The following is a 25,301-nucleotide window of genomic DNA, read 5'->3' as shown; positions in this document are numbered from 1 at the left end:
TCAATGCGAGAGGGAAATTAAACTTTGATCCAGTAATTACTAAAGCTAAGAATAAGTTAAATTCCTGGCTCCAAAGAGACTTGTCTTTACGAGGAAGGGCTCTCCTCGCCAAAGCGGAGGGTGTTTCTAGATTGACCTACCCTGCTCTTTCTTTGCATGTGGACAAGACAATTTGTGTAGAGGTTAATAGAATGCTTTTTGATTTTTTTATGGAAACACAAGAGACATTACATCAAAAAATCTGTTGTCATAAATAGCTTTGAACATGGGGGTTTAAACTTTCTTGATTTTGCTTCTTTAAACAATACGTTTAAGATCAATTGGTTGAGGCAGTTCTTGAATGATTCTGATTCCATATGGAATGCTATTCCCAATTATATTTTTTCTAAAGTAGGTGGTCTCCCCTTTCTGTTAGTAGGCTATATAATTATAATATCTCTAAATTGCATCAAATTGTCAAATTTCCATATAAGCAGGTGCTTTTGACCTGGCACTTGATTTACAAACATAATTTTAGTCCTCATAGGCATTGTATTTGAAATAACCATGATATCCGATATAAAAATAAAACACTTTTCTTTTCAGATTGGTTTAATAATAATATTCTTTTGGTTTCCCAACTTGTAAATTCAAATGGTCATTTATTTTCTTATTCTGAATTCTTAACTAAATATTGTATTCCTGTCACCCCACAAGACTTGGCCATTGTGATGGATGCCATATTGCACTTTTAAAAAACTCAGCTGATTCTTTACTCTCTTCTACCTCTTGGATTGCAAGACAGCAAAAGAATGATATTATTACTGTCCCTTCTGTAATATCTTATTGGAGTAATTGTTTTAATGATATTCCTTGGAAGAAAGTGTGGTCTCTATCCAACAAATATAAAATCACTAATTAGGTTAAAGAGGTATCATTCAAGTTGTTACATCGATTTTACCCAGTCAATCTTTATATAAAAAAAATGTTTCCTGAGTTGGATCCCCTTTGCTCCTTCTGTGGAGTGGAAGACGAGTCTGTACCTCACCTTTTTTTGGGATTGTGTTCATGTAGCTACTTTTTGGAAGAAATTTTGTCTGTTTGTACGTGCTTCTTTATTAGACAATTTTTATTTGGTGTTTAAGGATGTCTTATTTGGATTTCATAAATTTGACAAGAATCTAAAAGACAAGTATTTGCTTATAAATCTATTTATTTTTAGTTTTTTGTACACAAGTGTAAATTTGTATTATTTTTTGCAAAGACCTGAAATGTTATTTGGGTACTATCTCTTCTTCCAACAATGTCAAAGCTTTAAAGTCTGTTACTTTTTGCACAAAGTATAATATTTATGCTTCTCTATAATGAGAAAACAAAAAGGGACTCAAGGCATTTCTCTCTCTCTCTCTCTCTCTCTCTCTCTCTCTCTCTCTCTCTCTCTCTCTCTCTCTCTCTCTTGAATTTAATTTATTTTAAATGATATGTTACCCATGGCTCAATTTTTATTTTTATTTTTTTACTTGCTTTTTACTGTACTTGCTTTTACTGGCTATTGTCTACTGTTTATAATTATATTATTGCTGTTTAAAAAAGATTAATAATACAAATAAAAATAAATTAAAAAAAGACACCCACCAGGTGCAAAAATAAAAAAATAAAAGATTTTAACTAATTCAAGCTTTAAGATCTTTGGAAATAAATAACTAGTCACTTCAGGTTCTGTTAGGAAATGGCCCAAAACAATCGAGAATATTTCATGAATTATTTATTTTCTTAAAAGAAAAACGACTGATCAATAGAATTTAAGAGACTTCAATTTTCATTTGTCTTATTGTTTACTAACCTCTCTGCTAACCTCCCAACAATTATGCACTCCACACTCCTCTCCAGTAGGAGGCGGGAATGCACAATTTAAGTTGGTCTGCCAGCCGCTATTAAAGAAGAAGAATTGGCACGTGGTCGACGTAATGTTATGCGACAGACAGCCTGCCATCTCGTTTCCTGCTCATGTTGGGGCGGTATGAGTGGTGAGAAGTACAGCTAAACTATGCTGTCGTTTTAATACATAATACGTTTAATTATTGGTTATAGTACGCATGTTGTTTTTTAAAGAGTACTCCTGCTCCTTTCTTCGAAATTACTAAGTAACTCACTTAATTTTACATGTGTTATCGCTAAATTATTCTCTTGTCCACTGCTGCATATGAGTACATGCATGTTTACTCGTAATTGAAATAAACCGTTCTCTCCTACAGGTACATAAATAGATTCCATTTACTAGTCGCCTCTTCATAATGGTAGGTCTTACACTTCTCTGTAATTTACTAGTATCTTAGCACTTTATAAGGTTTCATTTGTTATTAGTTAACTATATTAGTTAACATGAACTAACAATGAACAATATTTATAGTACAGCATTTATTAATCTTAGTTAATGTTAATCTCAGCATTTACTAACTCATTATGAAAAGTTGTATCTGTTAATATTAGTTAATGCACCGTGAACTAACATGAACGTTTAACTAACATTCACGAAGGTAAATGCTGCACAAATATATTGTTTATTATTGGTTCAAGTTAGTTAATGCATTAACTAATTTTACCAAATAAGACCTCATTGTAAAATGTTTCCAAATGTCATCAATAATTATTTGATAAATATGATATTTTAAATTTAACACAGAGTGATAATTCTAAGCACTCTATACTCATAAGACATTAACAGCATTTGTTATGTTACAGGCCAGTCAGGGTGATGTAGAGGTGTGGTATGCCCATCCAGTTTATGCCCGTTATTGGCAGCACTACCAGCAGGCCATGAACTGGCGGCAGAGGCACAAGCAGGCATACAGGAAAGCTTTGGAGGTTGGCCACTTCCAGGCACTGTATTCCATGTGCCCCTCTACCATGCAGCGTTACTCAGATTGGCATGCAGATAAGAGCTGGAGGAACAATCACAGAGACGGAACGACAGGTAGAGAAGAAAAAAGGGAGAATGAGGCCACCGTTTTAGACAGTGAGATGGAGGAGAGTTCAGATGAGAGCGAGATTGAGTGTGACGTCAGCAACATGGACATCTCAGAAGAGCTGCGACAATACTTTGCCCAGACAGAGCGACACAAGCAGGAACTCAGTAAGTGTTTAACAGCATATGTGGAAACTTTTATTAAAACTGATCTATGCATTTAGCCTAGGTTTTCTGTTTTGTGCTGATTCAGCTTTATTTGATTTTTATTTTGCTTCATTCTGGAACATGGCGATCATATGAGTTCTCTCTTTTGAGCTACTTTATTGAAGAATAATAATAATTTATGTTTATATTGTGTCTTTCAGGACCTCAAGGTTATTTTAAATAATTTTTCCTTTATTTACCAAGGTTGAAAACTCATTAAAAAAAAAAAAAAAAAAAGTCCTGTACAAGAGTGATATGGGCTACATTTCTCAACCAAAAGCATTGTGGGCTAATTTTATCGTAGAGACCATTGGTGCCAATAATTCCATGATCTACTAAGGCTTACGATGCTTTTGGGAAATGCAGCTCTGGTCAAGAAGGCAGCAACAATTTACCTGGGGATAAAAAAGAGATTTTTAAAAGTACCGTAAATTCATTTAGTTACTGGAGCATGGACAACTTTAAAATATTTAGCAGATTATTCCAAGCAACATCAGTGTTGCTTAAAATCTTTATTTCTCACACTCTGTTCAGACCTGAGGAACATTAGCTATATCAGGACATTTTGAGCGAAGGTTATAGTATACATTTGTATTGGATAAGCTGAGTGACAAATAAGGAGTTCTACCACAGATGGACTTAAAAAATAAAACAGTAACTTCTCCGCATAGCCAGAGGTGGTCACGTACAATGATGTGGTTTGATAACTACAACCAGTTATAAAACATAAAGCACTGTGAAAGACAGAGAAATTCATAATTCAAGCAAGCAAACAAACAAAAATGAGAAATAATATGATTACAAACACCAAGACCGATATGAAATGAGAATCAGGACAGAGTTAGGTACAATTTGTTTTTTAGAAAAACAGACTGAAGATACAGACAACCCAAAGTCTTCTCTTCTCAAATTTAATTTGCTTAGATTATTCTGAGGAACTGATGGATGAGAGCTTGAGAGGAGCCAGGCTCATTATCCCAGAATGTCCCCACTGCCATGCAGTCTCTGTACACTGGCCATCTGTTTTACACATTAAGCCTGCTTAAAGAAGAGATGCACCCTACTGATTCATTGCAAAAAAAAATGAATTATTCATTGTTAAATACTGTGATCTTATATTTAAAGTACTGGCTTGTTTGAACAGAATATGACAGCGATTCTAAATGCTAAATACATACAAATAATAAAAAAACTGTGTATAGTGTATTTGAATGGCAAAGAAAGAGGAATTTTAAAAAAAAAGTATCCTGAAGCAATTTTCTCATCAGCATTCTGTCAGCTCCCTTAAATTTATATTTTTACCATAATGTAATACAATCAGAATCATTTTCACCTATATATTTTTGGTGGGTGAAGTTGTGGTGCTTATTTATTGATATAATAATATTTTATTCATGTGTTTTGAGGAATGAGCATAATAGCTTATCAATGAGGTCTGAAACTGTTCTAAAGCAGGAGGCTGGGGACCACATGCCTGCAAACTTCAAAGGGGGACCTAATAAGTAAATTATTAAAGTAAATTATAAGTAAATTAAAGTGCCCCTATGATGCTATTTTAAAGTTTCCTAATGTTGTTTTGGAGTCTCCTACAACAGGTTTACATGCATCAAAGGTCAAAAAACTGTTTCATTTTCTCATAAAAAAACATTTGCACATCACCACATTTTCAATGATTCTCAAACGACTCGTCAGATGAATCAGTCTCTTTAAATCCCTCCTTTCTGCGAGCTACTCTGCTCTGATTGGCCAGACAGCGCAGTCTGTTGTGATTGTTCTACCACGCACAGCGCGTGTGTCGAAAAGAAAAATGGCCATTACCATAACAGGTTAGGTCAGCTCTGTGTGTCCTGAGGCTTCCTACACCGTAAACCAGGGGTGGGCAAACTACGGCCCGCGGGCCACATACAGGCTTTAGGCTGTTTAATCCGGCCCGTCGAGTATTTAAAAAAATGACTTTAGATCGCATTCATTTTGCCTTTTTCTTGCAATACTTTGCTTTATATATATTGCGTTGCATATATTTGACAATAGGAATATCAGATATTTCATGCCATAGCTAACAAATGTAAAAAAGGAAAAATGACATAAAAGCAGATCATCATTCATTCAGCGCTGGTAACTTGTGGCTGCGGTGTGTCACGTAACAAGCTAGACGCGTCACCATGGAAACCAAACAGACCGCGACTAAACGCATAGACTTGGTGCACGTTAATGTTTTTTTCCTTTTTTTGAAAACTCACAGATAAAAAAATGTTTGGTAACCGCTTGCACACGTTTAGTTTTTCCTTTGATTTGTCTGCTATTTAGTTTGCCTACTCTGGATTTGTGGATGGATCCTCCTGACTGATTCCGTTAATCCGTTTACCGACCTTTATCGCCCGGCTTTCGACTACGCTCCCCTGTCTGCCATGTACTGAACCCGGTTTTGTTCATTAAATGTTCTGATCTGCCTTTGCTTTTTATGTTTTATTTTATTATACTTAAAATAAATTTGTATATTCGTTTATTTCGTTTTTCTTTTCACAAATGTATGACTTTTGGAAGTGCAAATTGATTGCCATGCAGTTTTAATAAAGTTGAATTAACGTAACCTTCTGTCATTTTTACTCTTCTAAGTGTACACTTAGGTGTTTTGTTTCTAATTTATGGTTAGGCCCATTAAATAATAATAAGGATAAACAATATTTAAAAAGTAGTAGGGATGCACGATGATATCGGCACAACATCGGTATCGGCCGATAAAAGCTTTAAATGACCATCATCGGCATCGGCCGATATGAATATTTCTGCCGATGAGCCTTGCCGATAGGGTGGCGTGTTTCCTATGTGCACGTGACGACCGTGAACATAGCATGAGTGCCAGCAACTTAAACTTCCAACATGTGGAGGCATTTCTAGCATGAGCATCAGTTTGGTTTGAGATGTGCTGGGGACAGAGACGCATTCGCAAGTGCATTTTCAGAAGTGATGGGTAGAATGCCGCAGTATTTTTTTTTTTTTTTTCGTGCAGGTCATGTTTCGAAAGACGATGTCCTGTAGCTTACTAATGTAAACTCTCCAAGCTACTATGCTCTCCACAGAGCATAAAATATTCATTTTATTTTATTTTTCGTGTTCGCATTTATGAGGAAAAACAGTGACAGTTCTCGGTTACGGACGTGAACGCTCTGAAAGCGGCACTGATAGAGACTGCTTTAAAACTTCCACAGAGACCTCAAACAGAAAGCACAAAGCCTTTCTAAGTGAATTTCGTTTTGTATTAATTGTATCTTAATTTTAAAAAATGTTTCATCAACCAATTGCCTGGATTTAGCCTAATAAATAAGTAAACCAGATAATAGATATCACGACACAGATGTGCGCGCGTGAACTGGAGTTCGTCTCATAAATGAAACGAAACTCAGCATATAGCTTACTTGCCTCACAGACCTGATAAATATATCTATTATCTACAGAACGTTTGAAATCATATTTTTTAAACATAACAATTCAAAACGAAAGAAAACTATGTAATCCGAAATGTGCATTTCTCCCTGGCGCGTTCACTGTGTCGGCTGCAAAGATGAAGTTGACTGACTCGCGAGCCTACTCCGAAGATCGCGAGGGAGTAGGCTCGCGAGTCAGTCAACTTCATCTTTGCAGCCGACACAGAAAACACTTGTTTATTAATAAACAATTAAAATGTCTCCTTGCTATATTTGACATATTCATAATCATTACTTTTGCGCTTCTCTGTGACAACTTTTAGTTGCTTTATTATTGGCAGCGCCACCCTTACATGTTACAGTACATGAACGGTTCACCACCGCATCAGCACCGAAAACAGGGGAGCATTTGGTAGACCTGTTCAAGTAGGAGAAGATGTAAAAAAAATTATTTGAATTTTTTTTTCTATTTATTTTACTTCTAAGGACTGAAGTTTAATGTCTGAACTTAAAAATAAACTGTGGCAATGGCATAAATAATTTACCTATTTTTCAGGGGTGAATGTCTGTCTACATTTGTAAAATTATACATTTATGGTAGAATCAAATGTTGTTTTGTTTGTCTTGTAAATTGCCTTATCTACAACACATGAGTGTAATACAGTAAAGGTAGTACAGGAGAGAGACTTGGATTTCTCTTCAGTAAAATTAAAGTGTAAATATCAGGGGGAAAATGTGTATCGGTATCGGCATCGGACAAAATTAGTTTGAAAATATCGGCATATCGAATATCGGCCAAAATGCATTATCGTGCATCCCTAAAAAGTAGGCTATAATTATTGAACATCTGACTAATTAAAAATTAACCTCAAAACATAACAATCGGGGGATATCTAGCATAAAAAATGTATTGTCAGAATGTCGTCTCTCAGTTGTTGAATTTCGCGCAGACGTTGCCACAACGTAAATGTGTCATGAAAGTGCGAATACCACGAATTGTAGGCTATTTGTAGTTCTTATGAAACGCAGTTTTCGCGTGCATATGATACGCACTTAAAGGGATAGTTCGCCCAAAAATGAAAATTCGGTCATCATTTACTCACCCTCAAGTTGTTTCAAACCTGTATGAATTTCTTTTTTCTGCTGAACACAAAAGAAGATATTTTGAAAAATGTCGGTAACCAAACAGTTGATGGACCCCATTGACTTCCATAGTATTTTTTTTTTCTCCTACTATGGAAGTCAATGGGGTCCATCAACTGTTTGGTTACCGACATTTTTCAAAATATATTCTTTTGTGTTCAGCAGAAAAAAGAAATTCATACAGGTTTGAAACAACCTGAGGGTGAGTAAATGATGACTGAATTTTCATTTTTGGACGAACTATCCCTTTAATGGCGTGAAATAGGCACGCACTCCGCACCCCTAATCCTAACCAAGGGGTTTACAGTGTGCAGCATATGCACGCAAAAAAAATGATGAAATCGTGTTTCATAATCTGCTACTGGGCCGGCCCTCTGTCAAATTTTAAAACCCAGTGTGGCCCTTGAGCCGAAAAGTTTGCCCACCCCTGCCGTAAACTAAACACAGTAACGAACAATGACGTCGATTTTACCATATCAATCTGAGTGCGAGTCCGATGATGAAACATTGGAAGAACTATTCATTCAACCCGAACCTCCATCGCAAGGACAACTCGAGCAGGACGTTTCTCGGTGATACGCTACTCAGTTTGAGGTACATTATGAGATGTTGGAACTGTAATTCCTCACCATCACCATTAACAAGTGCATGTCCATCAACAAACCGATTATTTTACTTGTACTTATTTATTTACAGAGTATTTTTCTAATTTATTGCAGTGAACATGCGGAAACTGTATTAGGGCGCTTTCACACTAGCACTTTTGGTGCGCACCCGGGTTCGAATGACGTCAGAGTTCGGTTCGTTTGGATGATGTGAACGCTGTCTTCCGAACTCGGGTGCGCACCCGCGAACCGTACTCGAGTCCGCTTAAAAAGGTGGTCTCGGGTACGGTTCATGTGAACTCGGGTACGGTTCGCTGCTGATATGAACGCAATCGAACCAAACCGCAGAAGTGAACCGCTATTGTTGACGTATAATGTGTCTTCGGCGGACAGCCCGCTGTCTTTGAAACGTTTTCAGAATTTTTGCGGCAGACAGATGCAAGTGTGTTTCTGTATGTCTATGTTGAAAACAAAACCAAAGGTTAAAAAAAAGAAGAAAAAATGTCAACCGAGCAAGTCTATCCATTTGGGCGCCTTTTCATTCGCGGTTACCAAGCAACACCATTACGCCAGCTGCAGCCTGATGACGCAAGTGTACCGCGGTTCGGATATTAATAATATAATGTGAACACAGTCCATCGGGGGCAGGGGGAGGGGGGAGCAATCGAACTCGGGTTCGGAACAGACAATCGAACCAAGTGTGAAAGCACCCTTAATAACAGTGCATACATTAGCCGAGCTCTAGCGTGAATGACTGATGTAACAAACGTGGGTAAAACAAATCTTGCTCCATGCTTAATCTTTCCTCAAAGTAGTGAGAACGACAGATGATCTGCATTAATAGACACAGTTTTAGGTAATAGTGGTCCACAACTGATCAGCAGAAGTATTTCAGTAAGACAGTAATAATGTGAGTTAGCCAGAAGCAGGAGACCTACACAATATAAAACTCAAAGTATTTTGAACATCATCTTTCAAGAGCAAGCGGTTTGCAAATCCTGCATTGAACACAGAGATTTGAGAAATCGTCGTCAGTAAAATAAAGGGGACACAGCAAATGTTTAGGATTATACTGCTGTGGTATTGTGGTAAAGATGAATTTTAACCACTGTGGTATTGTGGTAAAGATGAATTTTAACCACTGATTCTTCACATGCTCGTCCTTGGGCAGTGAATAAAAAAACTGGCTTTACCTTCACATTGTAGAGCACAGCTTCTCCTCAACATGATGCTGTTCAGTATCCACAGAAATCAGCTGACGGTTTGAGGGCGTTCAAGTTTTCCCTGGTTTCTGCGCACGCAATAAGTGGGCGGGCAATATGCTAATGTTTCGTCTTGACGTCTCAACGAAATGGCTTATGACTCGTTTGAAAAACCATTCATTTAATTGACTCAGACTCTTACTTTTGAAAGACAATAACTATATACGGTGCACTTTCAGATTTAAAACTTTGCAGTATGTTTTCATTTACTTATTAGAGATGTTACACACTACACTCTAAAAAATGCTGGGTTAAAAACAACCCAATTTGGGTTATTTGACAACCCAGCGCTGGGTAAATATTGGACAGAACACATGCTGGGTTATTTTGACCCAGCAGGTTGGGTTTTTATACATTAACCCATCTGCTGGGTTGTTTTTAATCAGTGCTGGGTCAAACAACCCCCATGCTACAGGTTATTCATTTTAGATAATATGAATAAAAAATATGAATAAAAAAAAAAATATATATATATATATTAATAACAATAATAACACTACTGTTTATTGATTCAATTAAAGTGTTTATTCCAGGAAATTAATATAATCAAATACATTCATGTTAAAAAAAAAAACAGTTAGACATCTGCAACATAAACGGAGGCCCACAAAAATCATTTGTGCTAAAATGTTGGTATGTTAAAAGATTATAAAATGGTAAGATTCTCAAAATTCAAAACTCTACACTTATAAACTGTAAAATAGCCTATAGCTAAAGATTCTCTTCACAAAGAATACAATAAAAAACACATAAGTACATACATTGCAATTCACTTAAATAAGCAATCATTTAGTCCTGTGCAGCAAAAATGGGAGGCACATAAAAACTCTGCGTATAAACAGTAAGTACAGTACATACATTACAATTCATTTTAAATAAGCAATCATTTAGTCATGTGTAGCAAAATAAAAACATGAAACTCTATACCTATAAACTGTAAAATAGCCTAGCTAAAAATTATCTTCACAAAAAATAAAAAAAATAAAAAAAACTGAGTCAACTGTTCCAGAGTTTCCCCATTCACCAAAAAACTGTCCAGCCATTCCAAGCTCCAAGACAAAGGGGAAGGGCTTTGCTTCTCTCTGCCTTTCCAGGTAAAAAGCACCATGTTGGTTCCAGACTAAATGAGGAAAAGACAATATCAGACACAGATAATTATTTAAAAGTGTGTCTTAGGTTTTCATAAGATCAGTCTTAAATTAGTTAAATACCGTCTTAAATTAACTTAAAGAATTAGTTCACCCCAAAATATAAATTTCCTCATCATTTACTCACCCCAATGCCATCCAAGATATCCATGTCTTTCTTTCTTCAGTGGAAAATAAATAAATTTTTTTTGAGGAAAACATTTCATTTCAATTCTACACAGAATGGACTTAAATGGTAGAGAATCTGAAGCTGCATTGAGACGGACATTTGAACCTTCTTTGAATGTTGGGATAGTTGGTTGTCATTAAAGTCCATTCTGTGTAGAATAATCCTCAAATGTTTTCCTCAAACTTAATTTCTCTTCCACTGAAGAAAGAAAGACATGGATATCTTGGAAGACATTGGGGTGAGTAAATTATTAGGAAATTTTCATTTTGGGGTGAACTAATCCTTTAGAGTTGTGAGAAAATGAAATGTGTGTCAGATCCAAGCAGCAATAACCATAAACGATTAAAACGATTTATCGTGCAGCCCTACAAACAGGTGTAAAGAAATGAGCCTGCTCTTTTTGTCCCCTATTGTTTTACTTACAGGGGTGCAAACACATGTATGGTCAAAAAAGAGAGAGGTAATCGAAGCCCTCGTCCCACGGCAAATATCCAGATACTACATTGCCACCATCCCCAACCCACCGGACACTGGCTTATTTTTCCGTGCACATGTCTGTTCAAACACAAATAGATAAGAAAGAAAAGGGAATTCGGTGTTCACGAACTTCACGTGCTGTCTGCGACTGCGTGGCTCTGTGCGCCGACAGACCATCTACATTTGGATGTTAAACATAATATATAGCCTGATACAGCAAAGACAACGTCGGCAGTATTGACGGCAAAATAGGCTACAGAATATTTCGTTCTGTAGCTAGGCCTATTGACAGGGGCAATATTTGAAAATCGATAATTAGGCCTAGAGACTTTCAAGCATCAAAATGTAATTTATTAATATGTATTTGCGCCTTCTATTTTGTCTGAAAACTTCCAACACTCTTGCGTGTCGCGTGAAAAATAGGCGTCGGTTGCGGTTCTATTTCTAGCACGCGGTTTCGGCGCGGCTCGAGAAGTGTGTGTGTCTGTGTCACGCAGGCATTGTGCTCTAACACAAGCTCTAACCAGTTAACATGAGAGCCGACATAAAAACGGACACTCCACGCCACGCAGAGAGAAATGTGATGCAGTGGCAGATCCAGAGTGAGACAGAAACACTAGTGGTTCACGCTTGCGCACATACTGCTGGTTTGGCGCACAGTGTTCTGATTCGCTTATTTACTATTTACTTGTTGGTGGACGCAATCCAGAATTACTGTTGGTTAAATTATAATCAGACCCTCTCAACCCCCCCACCCACCCCCCCCTTAAAAAAAAAACTCTTCGGATCTGCACGATTCACACAAGTCACCCAAACTGACGTGAAAAAAGCGGGAGGCGCCGAAAAGCGCGCTGTTTGCACCCCTGTACTTACCGGTTGTACATCAATCAGGTTCTTGCCTCTTGAATAGTTGGCCGAAAGGTTTCGTGGCCAATCTTGTACACAGGCGGGGGAAGAATGACAGGCAGGATTGTAAGTGCTAGTATGCCTTTGGAATCTAAGAATAGAAAAATGGCAAATTAGAATTTGTTCGGTCATCAGCTTTTAAATTAAGCAAAGTGCATTTCTAACTAAGGTCAACTTAGAATGAGTGAAATTAGCTTAAATATATAACAGTTAAATACGTACTGTGGTAATCTGAAAACATTTAGTGTTATTAAAGGGATAGTTCACCTTAAAATGCAAATTTACTCACCCTTATGTCAAATTTACTCGCCTCTTACTCACCCTCACGTTGTTCCAGACCTGTACAAGTTTCTTTCTTCTGCTGAACACAAAAAGATTTTTTAAAGAATGTCAGTAACAAGATAGTTGACGGTAGCCACTGACTTCCATAATAGGAAAAAAGTACTATGAAAGTCAATGGCTACTGTTAACTGTTTTGTTACCAACATTTTTTCAAATATCTTCTTTTGTGTTCAGGAGAAGAAAGTCATTCAGGTTTGTAATAACATGAGGGTGAGTAAATGACGACAGAATTTTCCTTTTCAGGTGAGCTATCCCTTAAAGCAGTGCTTCTCAAACCCGTCCTGGGGACCCCATACCACTGCACATTTTGTATCTCTCCCTCATTTAACACACCTGATTCAGCTCATTAGTACAGACTGCAAAATTTAAATTGGGTGTGTCTGATGAGGGAGACATCCAAAATTATGGGGGGTCCCAGGACATTTGAGAACCACTGCCTTAAACCAAGAAAGGGGCAAACAAGCAAGGCTATCAATGAAATTACACTGACAACGACTAAGCACAGAAGTGGTAGCCTATGCCAGCCATACAATATAACTGGTTTAAATTCACCCTACATGGTTTGACATTAAGTCTTGTCATGTGCTTGTACTTTGGTACTTGTACATGTAAATTGGCCATTCATGTTTTTGAGCTTATTTATTGTGAATGGTGTAGCAAACTCTGTTAAGGGTTAGGGTTGGCACTGGATGCAACTGTGAAAAAAAGATTACCTACAAAGAAAGAGAATTTGAAATGCCAAATTGTTCATCACATATTTACCAGCAATTTTTCAATGAGGCACTTAAGATTCCAGTTGAGGAGTTTTTGTTGAACAAAAATGTCCATTGCTGTAAAAGAAAAGAAGGAAACATCTGATTAGTAATATCTTTACAAAGTTAGCATGTCTTATACAATGCTTTTAAAATTATTTTTTATGCTGGCTCCAGTTAATTAAAAAAAAAATATATAAATCATTTTATTGAATCATTACTTAAAAAATAATTTTTAACAGCTTAATTAACTATTGTTAATTCACAAGACTGTAAACAGAAGAAATGTTAATTTTGTGGATAATTAAAAAAATATTTTATAAAATCACCTGTAGATATTTCATAGAATATTTTTTATTCATTCCAATGTATTAGTCTATCGGTATAACAATCGCCTGAGGGCATTGCGCCCATTGACTTATTTGATTGCAGTTTCAAGATAAGTAAAAATAATAAATAAATGTTGTTAATGTTTATTCTTCCTGACAGTTTTTTTTTTTAATTCATTCACGATTCAATGATCATCATAGTTAGTTATTTTAATGATTGTGAACCAAATTGCATGACAAACCAAAATAATAAATTGTATTAGGCTATTTAATACATAAGCTTGGTTCCTCCTAAGGTTTTTTTTCCTCTCCATTCTGTCACCTGATGGAGTGTGGGTTCCTTGCCACTGTTGTCTCTGGCTTGCTTAGTTAAGGGCACTTAGTTTTCAACAATATTATTGATTTAATTGCACTGACAATATCAGAAGATAACTGAACTGAACTGAATGACTTTTTTTCAGAGCCGGTTTAAGACCAAATTGTACTTCAGTAACTACTTTGATTATCTTCACATAGTTTCTGAACGTAACTGAAGCAACACTGAACTGACTTCAAATGAACAAAGACAGTTTTTGATGAGAATTGTACTGAGCTGGACGATGACATCACTGTTTTCTGCAGAAATGCTTAGCCAAATTGAACTAAGGCGCACGCACCCAAACACAGAGAACATACTGCAGCATAAGAAAATATTTTATGTAAAGCTACCTTTCGAAAATGACTAACAAAAACAGTTAAATAATAGGTAACGTTAGACTTACAGCTTCTTTAGCATATCCAGCCACTAGCCCAGTGACGTTACACTGCATCCATCCAACACCGCCGAGTCAAGTAACCCGGCCGCAAAATTTCTGGAGATAAAACAGACACCAACAACTGTACTCAGACATTGTGACCGTGTTATAATTGGAATAATTGATGACAGACCGTGTAAAAATAATGAATGTTATGTGTAACGTAACGTTAGCATAACGGTCGCTAGTTCGACAGACGCAAAATCTAGACTAGAGCATTTGGTCCGTCGTCAAAAATTCATAGTTCATTTCAACATAAATTCTTGTTGACTTTCTGACTTCTTTGACTAACGTTACTTAACGTTAGGATAGTTTTAATAAAACAGGGTTGCTCACCTTTATGCTCGCTCCTGCTTGAACCTCTCGTCCTCCTGTTGACGTAGTGAATAGTGATTTGAAGTGAACAGTGTGGACAAAAGCGGCGCGCGCGAATCGCGGGGAGGAAATTCAAAATTTCCAAAACAAACCCAAATGCTGGGTCATTGTCAGCTGATTCCTGAGAAAATAACCCAGCAACATAGTCAAAATGCTCAACCCAGCATTTGGGTTTAAAAAATAACCCAGCATTTTTTAGAGTGTACATGAAAGGTCATTTTCAAAAATCCATAATAGGGGCACTTTAAAATAATTTAGTACATAGAGGTAATCACTTAAAAACAAAAATGACCAATTGAGATGAACTCACCTAGGTTGATTGCAACATGCTTTGTGACATACCCTCATTCTCAGAAATGATCAACAAATGGTAAATATAGATACAAACTACATTTAAATAAGGGTTCTCTTAAAATAAGCACGGTTTGCGCCAGCCACAATTATTTGCTGTTGAGCACAAAATCATAAAAGTTGAAGAGATATTTAGAAACCAAAATTGACGGTTTTCCTATTATTATTATTATTATTATTATTATTCCTGTTTATAAGTTTTAGTGTTTGATTTTCGGGGCGTTTTTATTTACTTGAACATTCATTAATGTCAGGGGTTAAGCCTTAAGTGATGTTCCTACAGTAGTCATGACAATTCTTCTTTCTCTGCTATGTAGAGAAACAACAGCAGATGGAGGCAGAGCAGCAGGACTCTTATGTACTGGCAGACCAAGACTTACACAGAGTTTCCTGGCGCAGCAGCCTGCCTCCTTCAGAGCGTCCGGGAGAGAGGAGGACCGCAGAAATGAAGAAGCTGTATGGTAAAGATGCAGCAAAAATTCAGGGGATGGAAACAGCCATGCAGCTCACCTTTGATCGCAACTGTGACAAAAAACAGCCCAAGTACTGGCCTGTTATACCACTTAATCTGTAAGATGATCAGACCTCCATCATAGCCTGACACAACTTTACAGGATAATGAACCTGTTTTCTGAACTGATCAGAGACTGTTTGGATTCTGTTGTACTGACGGTACTGAAGTGTTGTAACGAATCAGCATCTTTGAGGACCTTTCTCATTTATAACACAAACACTTGTTAGGTCCTTACAGACAGATATAGCACTTTGAGAGTACATTTAATAAATATTAAATTGAAGACTTGAACAGTAAAAGCCTCTGACTTTAATAAAGCATTATCCTCCCCAGTTACACTCACTTTCTTTTGAGGTATCTGTACATTTGTCTGACATCTGAACACTGTTCTATTATTATTTTTATTTTTATTTTTTAAGTTTCTTATATACCTAAACGATGGAGACACTGCTTAGATTTCAGTGTTGTTCTTCTCATGTAGTCATTTCTCCCTAACTAGGTCATTGCCTCCCCCACAGTCTTTGGTTAATGTGTTTTGTCTGTCTCTTCTTTTTGCATCTCACATGAGCACTTGAGAGAGTGCTTGCTGGCTAGTTCTCTGGTGCAGTTTTTACATGCAGAATTCTCTTCTTTTTTTTTAATGCAAAGATGTCATTGTTTAATTAATGAGATTTGATTGATTTAATAAATGTATTGCATTTACACGTGTGGTTGTGGCAGTGTGTATGGTGTATTTAATGATGATACTCTTGGATTGGAGTTCTTCAAATGAAAAGAAAACAACAGCTCTTTTGTCCATTTACACTTGTTTTTAAGATCCACCTCAGGAGATTAAATAAAAACAGAAAGCTGTTTTAGCTGTCTCCTGTGACTGCCTTGAATAGATTTTGGGGGAGGAGCCTCTCTCATTTTGTGGCTACAAACTAAAAAAAACAAAAAACTTGGCGTTCAAGTAAAAAAAAAAAAAAAAAAAAAAAAGTTCCTTCCAAATTCGATTAAAACAATAAATTAAAATGTTACTTTTTTCAGTGAGGTGGAGGTTTTGCTCATTATTTTGATCAAGAACTTACATTAACTGTACTTCACTTAATGCTAATCATTTGTAAAGAACTTAACCTAAAGAAGAACTTCATAACTTATCCAAAAACAGTGTTGGGTGTAATTCATTACCAAGCAATAATTTAATGTAATTGAATTACTTTTCCCTTGAAAGAGTAGAGTACGTGAGTAAAGTAATGCAATACTTTTTAAAGAGAGTAATTAGTACAGTAATCTAAATACTCAGTTGAAGATGTAATTACTAGCTAGTAGCTAATTAATTACTTTTTTTTTTGAGTAACTTACCCAACACTGGTCAAGAACTAACTAGTCTCTTATTGTCAAAAAAAAGAAAAGAAAAAGAAAAGCTATTGACAAACATGTGACACTCCAAATTTGCTATTAAAAATGAAAAGTGTATGTAGTTTGCAAAAGTGTCGACATTTTCTCCACAGGCATCAGGATCTGAGAAATTTAGAGCTTCTCTGTTTGCCGTGCTGGCATAATGCCAAATGGCAAAAACTGAATAGAGTTCCCAGCCTGCCTTCTGGTTGCCATGGTGTTTTTTTCTGAGCATCCGGCAATTAAATATTCTGTTGTACTCCTTGAACTCTCCACCTAAGTTCAGAATCAAAGTTTATTTGCGCCTGTTTATTGTCTAGGCTATATAATATACATTTTCTTTTTTAATAAAAAGCAAACAAAAACAATACAGCGTTTTCTCTTCATTGTCCTTTCAATGTGCAACTGTAGTAAATAAGTAATTTCAGTTTATGCAGTGTGTGGAAGCACTGCAATAGTATCATCCTGGGTTTATCACTCAAATCGTATGTTTCTATGACTGATGTATGGTAGGCTACTAGCAATACAAAGTTAATTTGTGCTGATGGAAAAAAAAGTGGCCCCCTGCTAGTACCCCAAATAGTGACGTCACTGCAGCAATGGTCCCAAACTGGAACAACACATTTGTTCAGTTGTTCACCCCAAACACCCGCTGAACTTTTACTAACGCACCCCGAACGCAGAGAACACAACATGGGTGAGTGAATGATGGTCAGTGCATTCTCCATACTTTCTTACAAAAGCGTTTACTCCGCTATAACGTTTCTTTCTATTCTGCTCGTTTTGAGACGCGTTTTGTTTTTTCTCCTCACACTACTGTGAATAAGTTGTAACATGTTATGTTTGATGAGTCAATGCAGTTAGTTTTCTACCCTTTGTTGCGTTTAAATTAAATGTCTAATGTTACATTTTTCTTATTTGTTTTATGTTTAAAAGCCATTTTTGGGGTCTTCTTACAGATTGTCTTACATTAAATGACAACAGATATTTGTTTGCCCATTGTGTTTGCTATACAGGTATACAATTATAGTTTTGTTTAATATCTAGTATTTCGTATTTGTTCATATTTTAATAATTATTTAGGCCTTGGTGGTTTTTGCTGAGTTTTGTTTTAGTTGAAGTAGACATATTTGTAGTAATAATTAGAGGATCAATAGAAAAACAATATTTATCTTGTCTTTTCAAATTCTGTTTTGTGAATTTCTGCATGCATCAAATCGGTTGGGGTGCTAACTCTGCCATGCATTTGTGTGCTTGTTTATCCTGCTCTTATCCAGCATGCAAAATAGAGCTAATTCATGGGAAAGAATTCATTCTTTCATTTGTCCCAGCTGTGTCCTTGGAATGGTTGGTTATAAAGCACATTCTCTGCCAGCTGTCTGCATCTACGGAGACTGCTTCTTAATAGCTGTGCTTAACTGGTACATCTCTGCTGTATAAATTGCCCTCAAGAGAGTAATATTTAGTAATGTTTTGCATTCTTTGATAGAATATGTCATTCTTCAAAGGAACAGGTTAGGAGAAAGTGCGAATTGTTTGAGTCAGAGCCCAAAGTCTCTCTCTCTCTCTCTCTCTCTCTCTCTCTCTCTCTCTCTCTCTCTCTCTGGCCCAATCCCAATTCTATTGTACTCCCCTTTGGCCAAATGTAGGCATACAAAATTAATTTAATTTATCTTTTAATCATATGAAATGAAACAAACTTTTTTCTCAAACAAAGTGCTGCACAACAGGAGCCTGGATGCCAGCCGAACTTAGCCCCGCCCACAAAAAATGTAGGTCGGGAAGTTCGGTCTGGACTTGATCCGTTGAGGAGCTATTATGCCCGAACAAAAATTGTTCGGACCAATCAAATTGTCAGGGCGGGCTTTATACGATGATGGACAAATGATCAACAGTAACGTAATCATCCACGTCACCAAAGAGCGCTTGGGTTGAATTCGTTTACAACAAAGATGACTACCGCTTGGAGAATTGAGATTTCACGAGTTCACACTTACAAACAAGTCAGATAGAATAAATGCATATTTGGCGTGCTGTCCGAGGATAGGCTCCGGGCTCGGTATTCGGCCCAGTATTCGGCCCAAAGTATAAGTAAACATCTGTTTGAACTGTGAATGGCATGCTGAAATCTGGGCTCTGTAAGACTGGAGCACTACACAAACAGTCCTTCAAGTCTCGAAAAGCTTGTTCACACTCTGGAGTCCAAGCCACTTTTTGGGGGCTATTTTTCTTTGTCAGGTCGGTAAGTACCGCGGCTCTACTGGAGAAGTTGGGAATAAACCTCCTGTACCATCCAGCCATGCCCAGGAATGAGCGAACCCTTTTCTTGGTTGACGGTAAAGGACAAGACAAGATGGCTTGAACCTTGTCTACCTGTGGCCTGATGGAACCTCCTCCTAGCACGTAGCCCAGGTAAGAGACTTCGGACTTAGCAATGTGACATTTTTTAGCATTGGCGACCAAACCAGCACCTTGAAGTCTGTCGAACACCTCCGCCAAATGTTCCAAATGCTCTTTCCAGGTTGCACTAAAGACCACGATGTCATCCAGATAAGCTGCCGCCACATCGTCCATACCTCTCAGGACTTGGTCCACCAGCCATTGAAAGGTTGCTGCGACCCCGTGCAAACCGAAAGGCATAACGTTAAAATGGTAAAGCCCACTAGGGACACGAAAAGCTGTTAATTCTTTAGCTGTCTCAGCCAAGGGGACTTGCCAGTAACCTTTGCACAAGTCCAGAGTTGTCAGGTACCCAACCGCACGATTAACTCGTCCACTCTTGGCATGGGGTATGGATCAAATGCAGACACAGAGTTGAGTTTTGAGAAGTCCACACAAAATCTTAGTGTGCCATCTTTCTTTGGTACCAGTACCACTGGACTGCACCATTCACTGGAAGAAGGCTCGATAACTCCTAGATCGACCATCCTCTCTACCTCATCCTTCAACGCCGGAATCAGTCGAGCTGGTACTCTACTATGAGTTTGTCGAATTGGGTCTGATGCCTGTAGATGGATATTGTGTTGTATCAGCTTTGTCCTTCCTGGGTTGTCCCTGAAAAGCCCTTCTGGTATACGTTTTTCTAGTTCTTTCTGTTGCTTGGGTGTGAAATGGTCCACGGCTGGATAAGTAGGTGAATTTAGATCAGTGGGAAAGTACTGTTCATCAAGTTCCTCTTCTTCTTCCACTGTTCTTGCCCATAACTGTTCAGACAAAGGCCCCTTTCTCTCTTCCCATGGCCTTAAAAGGTTGATGTGGAAGATCTGTGACTTTTTACGACGATCAGGTAAAGAAATCTCATAGTTGGTAGGACCCATCTTCCGGAGCACCTCGTATGGCCCTTGCCACTTGGCTAGCAAACCGTTGTCAGATGTTGGGAGAAGCAACAACACTTTCTGGCCCGGGATCAAAGTCCTCTTCCTTGAGGACTGGTCATACCAGGTTTTTTGTCGTTGCTGTGCCTCAGACATGTTAACCCGTACCATCTCTGCCAGGAAGTCCATCTTTTCCCTCATCCTGATGACATAGGACAAGATGTTTGCTTGCTCCACAGGATTGTCTCCTTCCCAGGTCTCCTTCAAGACATCCAATGGCCCTCGTACCTGTCGTCCATAAAGCAACTCGAAAGGTGAATAATCTGTGGATGACTGTGGAACCTCTCTGTAGGCGAAGAGCAGGTAAGGTAACCAATAGTCCCAATCGCTCCCCGTTTCAGACACGAACTTGCGAAGCATGGCTTTCAGTGTTTGATTAAACCTTTCAACCATACCATCGGTCTGCGGATGGTAAGGTGTGGGCGTATGCCTAACATGGAGTAGACCTGTTTGATTTGTTTTGATGTAAAATTGGTTCCCTGGTCAGTGATTATTTCTCTGGGAATGCCTACCCGTGAAAAAAGCTGAATAAGGGCATTAACAATCTGTCTGGTTTTAATATTTCTGAGGGGGAATGCTTCCGGATATCTAGTAGCGTAATCTGCAACCACAAGAATATAACGATTCCCTGTCCTACTCATTTCCAAAGGCCCCACGATATCCATGGCAATGCAAGTAAAAGGAACATCAATGATGGGCAGACTCGCCAAAGGTGCTCTATCACCCCTTTTCGATGGACATTGGCATTTGCTGACTGCCTGTATTACTACCAGCTCTAGTTTGGGAAGTGTGTGTGTATGTGGTAGAGTTACTAAGACCACTGCTAAAGCCATCCGCAGCCTTACCAGTTGAGCTGTTATTGTTGCTTCTCCATCGCCCTGGCGGATACACTGAACGTCTTGCAGCCATGAAAGTTTCTGCCATCTCAGCCGCCTGTTTTGACGATGTGGGGTTGTTTTGCTTTACCCACATTCTTGTTTCAGGGTTAAGGAGTTTGAGAAACTGTTCCAGAATGATCTGGTCACCAACCTCTTCCTTTGTTCGGTGTCTAGGATTCATCCACTTCTCATACAAGTCCTTCAGCCTTACTTGAAGTTCTTTTGCAGACTCATTTTCTCATAGGCTGTACGATCTGAATCTTTGACGATAAGTTTCAGAGTTAATCTCAAATTTATCTAGAATGGCTTGCCTGACGTGATTGTACTCCAAGGACTCCTCAGGTTCCATGGCCACATAGGCTGCCCTCGCTTTGCCTGTAAGGAGAGGTAGAAGATGTCTGGGCCATCTGCATGCATTAGCGATGCGTTAAAATGTCGTCAAGTAATGCTCTATATCCTCTTCATCATTCCATGGTAGCATTCTTGGACTTTCATAACTTGGCAATGAAGATCTTTGCCGATGTGCTGCACCGTCATGTACCTGAGCTGATGTCGATGCACTGTCATGGTCAACCTGTAGAGTCTGCCGATGTGGATGAAAGCTTGGTGGGGAATACTGTCTTTCGGCTGATGGCGGGGTATGTGGGACTGTCACTCCTCCCTGTGACTGTCGCTCTTGCCTTGCTGATGTACTTCAGACTGTATTTGTGAAAACTGGTGCTGGAGTGTCCGCCATCTGTGCTCTTGACGTTGTGACTCTTTCTTCCAGCGCTCATCTCTTTGTTGTTGTCTTTGCAAGAATGTCTGCAGAACATCTCTGACTGGATCAGTCCTCCTCTCAGCTATTTCTGCTTCCTGATCACTGACCTCGACTCTTCCCAATTGGTCAGGATCCAAAACATCCACATTAAGTTTTATAATCCTTGCTGTATCCTTTAGCGCCTCGCCTTTCTTTGGTGGCATTGTAAAAAAAATGTCTCTTCGTGCCAAAAAAAAAAAAAAAAAATGCCACCACCATTCCTTGTAGACCAACCTCCTAATGGCCTGGAAGCACCGCTGCCACCATGTGTCGCAAAGGACTGCCTTTGTGACTGTCCAAAGCCAGGTGCTGTAGTCCGAGAGTTAGAGAGGAGTTAGGAAGGTATGGCATGACAAGATGGTTTTCGGTGAAAAACATTTATTAATTATCCAAGGATAATCCGTGCAAAGAACAAATTAATAATGAAAAAGAAAAAAAAATATATATATATATGATGAATGCTAATAAAGCAGCACTATAACCTCTGCACATTAAAGACAAAGGAAAATTGCTGAAACAGCTCTCTATCAACAATAGAACATAATGTTGTACTCTAGTAACAGAGCAAACCACCAACCCTCCTTCAATCAAGAAACACTCTGGTTAAATACACAAACTTCCCGCCAAATGGAAATGGGAAGCACCATTTGCACAGGGTAACCTTTGTTTCAATAATGTCCATTACAACAATGACATTAAAACAACCTCATCTTACTCAGCCGAATAAATACAATTAGTGCAGCTTAAGCAAAGTAATGTTACAAACATACATTAAACATTAAACAGAACAAACATCACAATCCCCACCTAGGTTGCCTCCCCCCAGTTGTGAAAAATGGTATGACCGCTGCTATTATAAGCGCGTTCCGGGTTACGCGTGCTACCGAAACGAGCAGAGCAGAGCAGCAATCAACGGGTAAGCACAAACAATACCACAAAGCTGTATCGTTTAAATTACCAATAAACAGTCTGTAAAAACCATTAGACTCCTTGTGATTTATTACATTTCAGCAAGTGCTAACAGTAAACAAAGAAATTGAACTTGCATGATGTTACTGAATGTATGAATTGTGGAGTTGCAAACGTCCATAGCTAATTATACGGGATGAAGAAATAAAATGTAAACAAAGCGCTTAAACAATGTACTTGACAGACTAAATATAGCAACATTTAACACTCACAAAGACATACTGAAATGGTGATGACGTCAATCACATAGGTCCGTCATCACACATATTTAAATAGTCTTTTTGCGGTTTAATATTCACACATACTAGTCTATATCGTGATTTGATTTAAGTGTACTGACCTGATTTTTATTAATTCATCAAACATTGAGAAATTCCGTTAAATTCCGCGTTATACAGTAAATTCGGTTTTAATGACTGGATTCTGCGATTCCGTCAGTGTTTTCCGCATCGCAGAAATCATAGGGCCCTAGTTGTTGCTGCTGTAGCTGGTGTTTCTCATACCCCTTCGTTTGAAGTGGGGTCCAGAAAAATCTTAGTTTGAAGGGCTATCTGGAGATCTGTGTGTCATTTGTTTGGGATGGGAGCACACACGGTCAGCCCTCAAGAGGGCTGGCTGTACTCACTGTGATAATTTCACAGTGAAGAAGCTTGGTTCCCACCTGGCTCTCTTTAGGGTGTTTTGAGTTCAGCCGCCTCTTCCCCAACACCCACGTATTAGGAGTTACTGAATGTTATGATTCGCGGCTCCACCAGACTAAATCTAAACTGGTCGGTGGAAAAACAGGTACACACTTCCGGGTAGGCTTGATGAGCGGTTCCAGAGGGGTGATAAATTTTCACCTCCTGCAAGCTTTTCATTTTTCCCAGAACTCCACGATGAGGTGTTGAGGTCTTGGGGGAAACCCTTTTTACCTCTCATCTCCCGCTTTTCCCTCAAAGCCCTTCCAATTTACATCTAAGCTTGTGGGCAAAGCATACGCGGTGGCGGGCTCTGCAGACCAAGCCGATCTTTTGAAGGATGCTGACCATGAGGGGGGTATAGTTCCAGATGTAGTCCTGGAGCTCTGCCATACCACCGACCTTGCCACCAGGCCTGCGTCATCAGCGGAGGTAAAGGAGAAGGAATGATAATTTCGCTTAGATGCCCCGAATTCGCCTTCCGTCGAGATGGTGGTTTATGGGCAATACTGGTGTTTGCGTCCCACTTCATCATCTGTTGTCTCTCCAATATCGTAATACGAAGGTAGAAGCGAAATGCTCTTTCTTGTATTCACACATTTATGATTTAAGTGCGAACATGAGGAAGATGGGCAATTCCGTCTCTCGTGTCGCACTTCCTCATCGGTCGCCATTCTAATACTGTATGTTTGCTATGCTAGTCAGACTATATTGCAATATACTATGTATACTATAAATACTATATTGCCAAAAGTTTTGGGATGTCTGCTTTAACATGTACATGAACTATAATGACATCCCATTCCTGATCCGTAGGGTTTAATATGGAGTTGGCCCACCCTTTGCAGCTATAACAGCTTCAACTCTTCTGGGAAGGCTTTCCACAAGGTTTAGGAGTGTGTTTATAGGAATGTTTGATCATTCTTCTAGAAGCGCATTTGTGAGGTCAGGCACTGATGTTGGACGAGAAGCCTCCGCTCTAATTCATCCCAAAGGGGTTCTATCGGGTTGAGGTCAGGACTCTGTGCAGGCCAGTCAAGTTTCTCCAAACCAAAATTGCTCATCCATGTCTTTATGGACCTTGCTTTGTGCACTGGTGCGCAATCATGTTGGAACAGGAAGGGGCCATCCCCAAACTTTTCCCACAAAGTTGGGAGCATGAAATTGTCCAAAATGTCTTGGTATGCTGAAGCATTAAGAGTTCCTTTCACTGGAACTAAGGGGGCCAAACCCAAAAACAAACCCACACCATAACCCCCCCCCCCCCCCTCCACCAAACTTTAAACTTGGCACAATGCAGTCAGGCAAGTACCGTTCTCCTGGCAACCGCCAAACCCAGACTCGTCCATCGGATTGCCAGACAGAAAAGTGTGATTCGTCACTCCAGAGAACACATCTCCACTGCCCTAGAGTCCAGTGGTGGCGTGCTTTACACCACTGCATCCGACACTTTGCATTGCACTTGGTGATGTAAGGCT

General features: G+C 38.7%; 2 protein-coding genes across 4 annotated transcripts in view; both read left to right on the top strand.

Moving 5' to 3' along the window:
- The first annotated feature begins 1,915 nt into the window (after positions 1-1,915).
- gemin8 (gem (nuclear organelle) associated protein 8) lies at positions 1,916-16,445 on the top strand. 2 transcript variants are annotated; one of them, XM_084401868.1, is made up of 4 exons: positions 1,916-2,006; positions 2,235-2,276; positions 2,722-3,112; positions 15,547-16,445. In XM_084401868.1, the coding sequence occupies exons 2-4, from the start codon at positions 2,274-2,276 to the stop codon at positions 15,801-15,803; spliced, it is 651 nt and encodes a 216-aa protein (XP_084257994.1). In that variant the 5' UTR covers positions 1,916-2,006; positions 2,235-2,273; the 3' UTR covers positions 15,804-16,445. The 2 variants fall into 2 exon arrangements, with proteins under 2 accessions (XP_084257994.1, XP_084257995.1); XM_084401869.1 differs by having other exon boundaries at positions 1,949-2,123.
- Positions 16,446-17,697: 1,252 nt separating this feature from the next.
- gpm6ba (glycoprotein M6Ba) overlaps positions 17,698-25,301 on the top strand; it is an 84,943-nt gene continuing 77,339 nt past the window's right edge. Inside the window, exon 1 of one of the 2 annotated variants that reach the window (XM_084395961.1) lies at positions 17,698-17,820. In XM_084395961.1, coding sequence (XP_084252087.1) covers positions 17,817-17,820 — 4 coding nt within the window. In that variant the 5' untranslated portion in view covers positions 17,698-17,816. The remainder of the gene's footprint in view (positions 17,821-25,301) is intronic. The other variant, XM_084395962.1, reaches the window with a different exon arrangement.

This window comes from Rutilus rutilus (genome assembly GCF_951802725.1).
Source record: "Rutilus rutilus genome assembly, chromosome: 2".
NCBI classification, from domain to species: Eukaryota; Metazoa; Chordata; class Actinopteri; order Cypriniformes; family Leuciscidae; genus Rutilus; species Rutilus rutilus.
The sequence above is the reverse complement of the archived record's forward strand: the minus strand, read 5'-3'. Positions and strand labels throughout refer to the sequence as shown.